The sequence below is a fragment of the Montipora foliosa genome, unplaced genomic scaffold (assembly GCF_036669935.1).
Source record: "Montipora foliosa isolate CH-2021 unplaced genomic scaffold, ASM3666993v2 scaffold_388, whole genome shotgun sequence".
In the NCBI taxonomy this organism is placed as follows: Eukaryota; Metazoa; Cnidaria; class Anthozoa; order Scleractinia; family Acroporidae; genus Montipora; species Montipora foliosa.
The window spans coordinates 292,632-302,848 of record NW_027179688.1 but is presented as its reverse complement, the minus strand read 5'-3'; the positions used below and the strand labels follow the sequence as shown (position 1 = coordinate 302,848).

The 10,217-nt window shown below is 37.9% G+C and overlaps 2 protein-coding genes across 2 annotated transcripts in view; one reads left to right on the top strand and one right to left on the bottom strand.

Moving 5' to 3' along the window:
- Window positions 1–926: 926 nt before the first annotated feature.
- On the top strand, window positions 927–1,799 carry LOC137987753 (uncharacterized). The gene is made up of 2 exons (XM_068833826.1): window positions 927–1,245; window positions 1,573–1,799. The coding sequence occupies exons 1-2, from the start codon at window positions 927–929 to the stop codon at window positions 1,797–1,799; spliced, it is 546 nt and encodes a 181-aa protein (XP_068689927.1).
- Window positions 1,800–5,681: 3,882 nt separating this feature from the next.
- LOC137987751 (uncharacterized) overlaps window positions 5,682–10,217 on the bottom strand; it is an 81,355-nt gene continuing 76,819 nt past the window's right edge. Inside the window, exon 10 of the mRNA XM_068833825.1 lies at window positions 5,682–5,757. Within this exon, the coding sequence (XP_068689926.1) occupies window positions 5,682–5,757 (76 nt within the window). The remainder of the gene's footprint in view (window positions 5,758–10,217) is intronic.

Below are 10,217 nucleotides of genomic sequence, written 5' to 3'. Positions count from 1 at the left end.
TCCAAAACTCTGGGTCCCTCCCAAGTTTTTGAGTTTATGGGTATTGAACTAGACTCCACTCGCATGGAGGCCAGGCTTCCCGCGGACAAACTCCAACGCACCCGGGAACTACTCCATTCCTTTACCACTCGCCGCTCCGTGCGGTTGGTGGAGCTTCAATCCCTTATCGGTACCTTACAGTTCGCTTGTAAGGCGGTAGTACCTGGGAGAACGTTTTTGCAGGGCATGATTAACTTAACTCGGGGAGTCCCTAGCCGTTTTCACCACATCCGCTTAAACAAAGAATTTTTCAAAGATCTCTTAATTTGGAAAGCATTCCTCGCAGGGTGGAATGGGCGCTCTTTCTTCTTAGACACCACCGTTACCCCTTCTCCTGATCTCGAACTGTACACCGACGCCTCTGGCTCCGTTGGTTTTGGGGGCTATTTCAATGGGCAGTGGTTCCAGGGTAGGTGGCCCCCTCACATGCAGCTTAACAGGGCTCGGGGTATAAGCATCGGAAGGCAGGAACTTTTTCCCATAGTGGTGGCATGCGCAATCTGGTTCCCTCATTTCTCGGGAAAACGTATTCAATTTTGGTGCGATAACGAATCCATTGTGGCCATTCTCAATTCGGGCCATTCAAAGGCTCCGCGCATCAAGGACCTCCTTAGGTTCCTTATTCTAATATCCATGAAACATAATTTCTTTATTCGAGCACGTCACGTCCCCGGGGTTTCTAACGAAATTGCTGATGCCCTTTCACGCTTTCAGGACGCCCGTTTCCGGTCAGCGGCTCCCACGGGCGAGAAAACCCCTTGCACCATCCCGCCTTCGCTCATGACCCTCTAAGGGATGAAGTCCAAACTTACGCGAGGTGGGGACTAGCGTGGACCACGAACCGTACGTACAGCTCCGGAGAAAAACGCTTCCTCAAATTTTGCCTTATGAACCGACTTATGTCAAACGACGGGGACATACTCCCAGCTTCTGAGGGGACGCTTATTTATTTTGCCCCGTACCTCGCTCGAACAGTTAAGCATAGTACCATAAAATTGTATCTCTCTGCGGTTCGTAATTTACACATTTCCTGTGGCCACGGCGATCCTCTTCAGGGAAAACTTCTCTTGCAAAAGGTGCTACGGGGCATTCTTCGTTTCCAGGGCAAGTCTCGTGTCCTTCGCCAACCCGTCACACCCGTTGTGTTAGCAGCAATCCAACCAATTCTTCATACCTGGTTAGGGGAGCGGGACTTCACTATGATATGGGCTGCCTTCACCCTAGCCTTCTTTGCCTTCCTCCATTGTAACGATTTTACCTATAACGGGATCTCCCAGTTTCGCCCCCGGTTTGATCTGTCTGCCGACTGTATATCATTTCGTCCTAGTCAGGCTTGCCCACAGCAAATGTCCGTTCTCCTTAAAGCTTCTAAGACAGACACTTATCGTCAGGGCCACACGCTGGTTATTGCGTGTTCCCCTTTACCAATTTGCGCAGTTACCGCTATGCGTAATTATTTTTTGGCCGCCCGCCCGCACGGGCCGCTTTTCTACTTCCACTCAGGTCATTTGCTTACTCGGTCCGCCGTTGTTAACCTTCTTAGGGATGCGGCTCGACATGCCGGTCTCCCCTACAAGTCGCTAAAAGGGCACAGTTTTCGCATGGGCGCCGCATCTACAGCAGCTGCAGCGGGCTTGCCGGACTGGTTAATTAAGGTCTTAGGTTGCTGGTCATCGGATTGCTACCAGCTTTACATTCGCACGCCTCGCAACGTTTTACTGTCAGCTGCGCCGCGTATGGCTGTCGTTTCGTTACCATAGTTAGTTGCTGTTTAGTTTGCGCTTGGGGGGATACATGCTTTGCACGTATCAGTGGCGGTTAAGTCTCGCAGCGACTTCCCCGGTGTTTTTCATGCTATGCCATTTTACGCTCTCTATCTGCCTTTGTTCTTGTCCGATCCAGCATGTGCCGGCGGAGCCGGCTCGTAGTGCTGGGGAGATAAGGAGGCTTGAGCTATTTTTACCGCCTACACTCTTTCCATTATAGCACGATGCTGGCCGGAGGTTTAGCTCGTAGTGCCGTGGAAAGTTAGGCTTGTATATCATTATTTGGCTTTTACCGGCCTACAACTTGTCCGATCCGGCGCGGTTTGCCTCGTGCGTCAAGGAGATAAGTTCAGGCTTTTAGTCACGCTACGGAAGTCGTCTGTCACGCCGATCGTGGAGCGGTGTCCCCCCCTTTACGCCAACATTGTCTCTTGCGTTTTGTTTTTGTAGTGTGTCTTAACTATAAATATCCGCGGGAACTGCGACATTAATAAAGCTTTACAACAGCGTTGTAAAACGTAGTTAATGGAGCGTGACTCGTAGAGCTATCCCTCCACATGTCACGTTACTTCGTAAACATTACGCAACGCAAACGAGACATGAATGGATTCCTATATTCTAGCAATCCGAACTGTGTTCCTTTATCCTTGTCTTTAATACTGTCTGCCTACAGTTATATCCCTTATCTGGATTGGCGAAAAGCAACAACTCTCCCCATTCATGTCGCGTTGAGCGCTACAGAAGTTGTTTGTTTTAGATGGTACGTTAGTCACCATTGGTTTAGTCCTAGACATTGGTCTCAGTATAAAAGGTCTAGTAAACTCCAAAGTATCACTCTGTGAGCTCCATCGTTAACTGTAAGGAATACCTTTACCGTTTACGAATTTTATTCCCACCCTCCCTCCCTTCGGAGGTTTTGTTAAGGTCAAGTTTAATAAATTCGGGTTCACCTCTCGGTACACGCTTCGGTTAAGTCTCGCAGCGACTTCCCCAAGCTTCGGTGTTTTTCATCCTATGCCATTTTACTATCTCTATCTGCCTTTGTTCTTGTCCGATCTAGCACGTGCCGGCGGAGTCCGCTCGTAGTGCTGGGGAGATAAGGAGGCTTGAGCTATTTTTACCGCCTACACTCTTTCCATTATAACACGATGCTGGCCGGAGGTTTAGCTCGTAGTGCCGTGGAAAGTTAGGCTTGTATATCATTATTTGGCTTTTACTGGCCTACAACTTGTCCGATCCGGCGCGGTTCGCCACATGCGTCGGGGAGATAAGTTCAGGGTTTTAGTCACGCTACGGAAGTCGTCTGTCACGCCGATCGTGGAGCGGTGTCCCCCCCTTTACCAGAACATTGTCTCTTACGTTTTGTTTTTGTAGCTGAAAAAATCATACAAAATCAAAAGTATTTAAACAAAGGTAAACGTTTCTCAGCGAATAATAAGGCAAGAGACTGGCCCTCACCAACTGGCTAACGCACGGCCGGAGGAAAAAGTAAGGAGAATATTTCTGGCTAGATACTAAGGAGTACTGGCCCTGGTTCCTGCTGTTAACGTAGACTTTTGATTTCTGAACAAGCATTTTCATGACCAAATCTCTTCAATTGAAACACATACATTTTTCTGTGAGCGTTAATGAAAAACCTTCTCCTTACGGATCATAAAGTAAAAAATCAAAGTTTTTGCGAATAGTGTTCGGAAATAATAGAGTTTCATGATGTCCTGATTGTTCTAAATTTGGAAGACTTTTCGAAAACTATAAAATCTTTATTTCTAAATAATAACAGTAATAATAATAAAAACAATAGTAAGAATAATAATAATTTAAAACTTACAATATTTTACACTAAAATAAAAATCTTAATTAAGCTTAATTAGACATTATAAAAAATTACAAATTTATAGAAAATATTATTCGTTATACCCATGGTGTTCAAAAAGTGTTCATTTCTATAATTCATGCAATCATTTGGAGTAAACAATTATTAAAATATTATTATTACCACTGCCATAGAACTAGTAATAATAGTAATAATGATAATGATTCGCATTTATTCGAGATATTGTCATTTCCTCGACGCCAAAACTAATGTTTGTCGGTACTGAGAAATCAACTTGATTTTTTTATGTGCTCCTTTGTTTAATAAGGGGATCTCGCTCAAATGCAAAAAATAGGTGTTACAAAAAGAACCAACATGACATACTGGAATAACAGTTAGCATTAAACTGAGAAGGCTAAGGTCCAAATGCACCTTAATTTTAGACCCAAACATGAAACGTAATGTCTATGGAAACTAGTACAAAACTAAGTAACGAAGTTTTAACTCATGTTCACACTACTTTTTAAAGTACACTAAGCAACAGTACAGCATTCGAACTAAACAAGAACAATTCCATGAACTCAATTTTAGCTTTTATTGCAGTTTCGTTCTTAGCATTCGCTGATCACAGCTTTACTCGATTCTACTTAGATAAGAGCAGTACAATTAAACCCAAATAACCTCCATGGATCCCGCGCAATCGACTCAGAGCGATCAAATCAGAGGAAAAATGGATGACAGTGGACAATTCTTTGTGGAGTATCCACGCCCAAAGCTGTCTCATATTGTGAATTCGAATTAAACAAGAATAATTCAATGAATTTCATTTTAGTTTATATTGCAGTTTCGTTCTCAGCATTCGCTGATCATGGCCTTACTCGATTCTACTTACTTAATAGATAAGAGCAATACATATAATTCCAATTGTCCTCCATAGCGTCTACAGGAATGACTCAGCGCGAACAAATCAAAACAAAAATGAATGACAGTGGATTTGATAGTTTCAAAGAAAACAATCAAAAAAAAAAAACTAAAACAGATCACCACAAAGGTGGAAAAATCATACAAAATCAAAAGTACTTAAACAAAGGTAAACGTTTCTCAGCGAATATAAAGGCAAGAGACTGGCCCTCACCAATTGGCTAACGCGCGGCCGGAGGAAAAAGTAAGAAGAATATTTCTAGCCAGATACTAAGGAGTACTGGCCCTGGTTTCTGCTGTTAACGTAGACTTCTGATTTCTGAACAAGGATTTTCATGACCAAATCTGTTCAATTGAAACACATACATTTTTCCGTGAGCGTTTATGAAAAACGTTCTCTTTACGGATCATAAAGTAAAAAATCGAAGTTTTCGCGCATAGTGTTCGGAAATAATAAAGTTTCATAATGCCCTGATTATTCTAAATTTGGAGGACTTGTTGAAAACTATAAAACTTTTATTTCTAGATTATAATAATAGAAATAATAATAATAATAATAATAGCTTTAAACATACAATATTTTACAATAAAATAAAAATCGTAACCAAGCTTAATTAGACATAAAAAATTACAAATTTATAGAAAATATTATTCGTTATCCCCGAGGTGTATAGAGAGTGTTCATTTCCATAATTTGTGCAATCATTTAGAGTAAACAGTTGTTAAAGTATCATTATTATAATTATCATCATTATTACCATTGCTATAAAAATAGTAATAATATATTCGAGATATTGTCATTTCCTCGGCACCAAAACTAATGTTTGTCGGAACCAATCAACTTGATTTTTTTATGTGCTCCTTCTTTAATAAGGGAACCTCGCTCAAATGAAAAAAAAGGGGTTACAAAAAGAACCAACATGACATACAGGAATAACAGTTAGTATTATTCTTAGAAGGCCAAGGTCCAAATCCACCTTAATTTTAGACCCAGAAAGGGTTATTTATTAGTATTGACTCTTTGTCTAAATCAGCTGTATGAGTTGCTTTGTATATAAGTCACACTGTACTCTGTAAACTAACCAGGCACATAGCTATGGTCAGCTATGTCATAGTTTCAAAGTGTATTTGGGTCAACAAACTTACAGTTCTTGTAGCGAACTAAGTCCTGAGAAAACATTTTCTGGGAGGTGAGTTATTTCATTGTTATAAAGTGATCTAGAATAAAAAAACATGAAACGTAATGTCTATGGAAACTAGTCCAAAACTAAGTAACGAAGTTTTAACTCATGTTAACACTACTTTTTAAAGTACACTCAGCAACAGACAGCATTCGAACTAAACAAGAACAATTCCATGAAATCAATTTTAGGTTTTATTGCAGTTTCCTTCTTAGCATTCGCTGATCACAGCTTTACTCGATTCTACTTAGATAAGAGCAGTACAATTAAACCCAAATGACCTTTCATGGAGCCCGCGCAATCGACTCAATGCGATCAAATCAAAGGAAAAATGGATGACAGTGGACAATTCTTTGTGGAGTATCCACGCGCAAAGCTGTGTCATATTGTGAATTCGAATTAAAGAAGAGCAATTCAATAAATTTCATTTTAGCTTATATTGCAGTTTCGTTTTCAGCATTTGCTGATCACGGCTTTACTCGACTCTACTTACTTAATAGATAAGATCAATACATTTAATCCCAACTGTCCTCCATAGGGTCTATGGGAAATACTCAGCACGAACAAATCAAAACAAAAATGGATGACAGTGGATTTGATAGTTTCAAAGAAAAGAATAAAAAAAAACTAAAACAGAACACCAAAAAGCTGGAAAAATCATACAAAATCAAAAGTATTTAAACAAAGGTAAACGTTTCTCAGCGAATAATAAGGCAAGAGACTGGCCCTCACCAACTGGCTAACGCACGGCCGGAGGAAAAAGTAAGAAGAATATTTCTGGCTCAAAAAAATAGGTGTTACAAAGAGAACCAACATGACATACTGGAATAACAGTTAGCATTAAACTTAGAAGGCTAAGGTCCAAATGCACCTTAATTTTAGACCCAAACATGAAACGTAATGTCTATGGAAACTAGTACAAAACTAAGTAACGAAGTTTTAACTCATGTTCACACTACTTTTTAAAGTACACTCAGCAACAGACAGCATTCGAACTAAACAAGAACAATTCCATGAAATCAATTTTAGCTTTTATTGCAGTTTCCTTCTTAGCATTCGCTGATCACAGGTTTACTTGATTCTACTTAGATAAGAGCAGTACAATTAAACCCAAATGACCTTTCATGGAGCCCACGCAATCGACTCAATGCGATCAAATCAAAGGAAAAATGGATGACAGTGGACAATTCTTTGTGGAGTATCCACGCGCAAAGCTGTGTCATATTGTGAATTCGAATTAAAGAAGAGCAATTCAATAAATTTCATTTTAGCTTATATTGCAGTTTCGTTTCCAGCATTTGCTGATCACGGCTTTACTCGACTCTACTTACTTAATAGATAAGATCAATACATTTAATCCCAATTGTCCTCCATAGGGTCTATGGGAAATACTCAGCACGAAAGAATCAAAACAAAAATGGATGACAGTGGATTTGATAGTTTCAAAGAAAACAATTAAAAAAAACTAAAACAGAAAACCACAAAGGTGGAAAAATCATGCAAAATCAAAAGTACTTAAACAAAGGTAAACGTTTCTCAGCGAATATAAAGACAAGAGACTGGGCCTCACCAATTGGCTAACGCGCGGCCGGAGGAAAAAGTAAGAAGAATATTTCTAGCCAGATACTAAGGAGTACTGGCCCTGGTTTCTGCTGTTAACGTAGACTTTTGATTTCTGAACAAGCATTTTCATGACCAAATCTCTTCAATTGAAACACATACATTTTTCTGTGAGTGTTAATGAAAAAACCTTCTCTTTACGGATCATAAAGTAAAAAATCGAAGTTTTCGCGCATAGTGTTCGGAAATACTAAAGTTTCATGATGTCCTGATTGTTCTAAATTTGGAAGAGTTTTCAAGAACCATAAAATCTTTATTTTTAAATAATAATAGTAATAATAATAATAATAACAATAGTAAGAATAATAATAATTTTAAACTTGCAATATTTTACACTAAAATAAAAATCTTAATTTAGCTTAATTAGACATTATAAAAAATTACAAATTTATAGAAAATATTATTCGTTATACCCATGGTGTACAAAAAGTGTTCATTTCTATAATTCATTCGATCATTTGGAGCACACTTATTAAAATATCATTATTATGATTAGGATTATTATTACCACTGCTAGAGAAATAGTAAAAATAGTAATAATGATAATGATTCGCATTTATTCGAGATATTGTCATTTCCTCGACGCCAAAACAAATGTTTGTCGGTACTGAGAAATCAACTTGATTTTTTTATGTGCTCCTTTCTTTAATAAGGGGATCTCACTCAAATCAAAAAAATAGATGTTACAAAAAGAACCAACATGACATACTGGAATAACAGTTAGCATTAAACTGAGAAGGCTAAGGTCCAAATGCACCTTAATTTTAGACCCAAACATGAAACGTAATGGCTATGGAAACTAGTACAAAACTAACTAACGAAGTTTTAACTCATGTTCACACTACTTTTTAAAGTACACTCAGCAACAGTACAGCATTCGAACTAAACAAGAACAATCCCATGAACTCAATTTTAGCTTTTATTGCAGTTTCGTTCTTAGCATTCGCTGATCACAGCTTTATTCGATTCTACTTAGATAAAAGCAGTACAATTAAACCCAAATGACCTCCATAGAGCCCGCGCAATCGACTCAGAGGGATCAAATCAAAGGAAAAATGGATGACAGTGGACAATTCTTTCTGGAGTATGCACGCGCAAAGCTGTGTCATATTTATTTGTAATTCGAATTAAACAAGAACAATTCAACGAATTTTATTTTAGGTTATAATGCGGTTTCGTTTTCAGCATTTTCTGATCACGGTTTTACTTGATTCTACTTATTTAATAGATAAGAGCAGTACAATTAATCCCAATTGTCCTTCATAGGGTCTACCGGAAAAACTCAGCGCAAAAAAATCAAAACAAAAATCGATGACAGTGGATTTGATACTTTCAAAGAAAACAATTTTAAAAAAACTAAAACAGAACACCGAAAAGCTGGAAAAATAATACAAAATGAAAAGTATTTAAACAAAGGTAAACGTTTCTCAGCGAATAATAAAGCAAGAGACTGGCCCCCACCAACTGGCTAACGCGCGGCCGGAGGAAAGAGTAAGAAAAAAATTTTTGGCTAGATACTAAGCAGCACTGGCCCTGGTTTCTGCTGTTAATGAGACTTTTGATTTCTGAACAAGGATTCTTATGACCAAATCTGTGCAATTGAAACACATATCTTTTTCCGTAAGCGTTAATGAAAAACGTTCTCTTTACGGATCATAAAGTAAAAAATCTAATAGTTCTAAACTTGGAGGACTTTTTGAGAACTATAAAATCTTTATTTCTAAATAATAATAATAAGAATATTTACAATGGTAATGATAATAATAATAATAATTTTAAACTTACAATATTTTACACTAAAATAAAAATCTTAACCAAGCTTAATTAGACATTATAAAAAATTACAAATTTATAGAAAATATTATTCGTTATACCCGTGGTGTACAAAAAGTATTCATTTCTATAATTCATGCAATCATTTGGAGTAAACACTTATTAAAATATCATTATTATGATTATGATTATTATTACCATTGCTATAGAAATAGTAATAATAGTAATAATAATAATGATTCACATTTATTCGAGATCTTGTCATTTCCTCGACGCCAAAACTAATGTTTGTTGGTACTGAGAAATCAACTTGATTTTTTTATGTGCTCCTTTCTTTAATAAGGGGACCTCGCACAAATGAAAAAAATAGGTGTTACAAAAACAACCAATATGACATACTGGAATAACAGTTAGCATTAAACTTAGAAGGCTAAGGTCCAAATGCACGTTAGTTTTAGACCCAGAAAGGGTTATTTATTACTATTGACACTTTGTTTAAATCAGCTGTATTAGTCGCTTTGTATGTAAGTCACACTGTACTCTGTAAACTAACGAGGCACATAGCTATGGTCAGCTATGTCATAGTTTCAAAGTGTATTTGGGTCAACAGACTTACAGTTTTTGTAGCCCACTAAGTCCTGAGAAAACACTTTCTGGGAGGTGAGTTCTTTCATTGTTATTAATCCATCTAGAATAAAAAAAACATGAAACGTAATGTCTATAGAAACTAGTCCAAAACTATAGTTTTGTAACGAAGTAACGAAGTTTTAACTCATCTTAAAACAACTTTTTAAAGTACACTCAGCAACAGACAGCATTCGAACTAAACAAGAACAATTCCATGAACTCAATTTTAGCTTTTATTGCAGTTTCGTTCTTAGCATTCGCTGATCACAGCTTTCCTCGATTCTACTTAGATACGAGCCGTACAATTAAACCCAAATGACCTCCATGGATCCCGTGCAATCGACTCAGAGCGATCAAATCAAAGGAAAAATGGATGACAGTGGACAATTCTTTGTGGAGTATCCACGCGCAAAGCTGTCTCATATTGTGAATTCGAATTAGACAAGAATAATTCAATGAATTTCATTTTAGTTTATA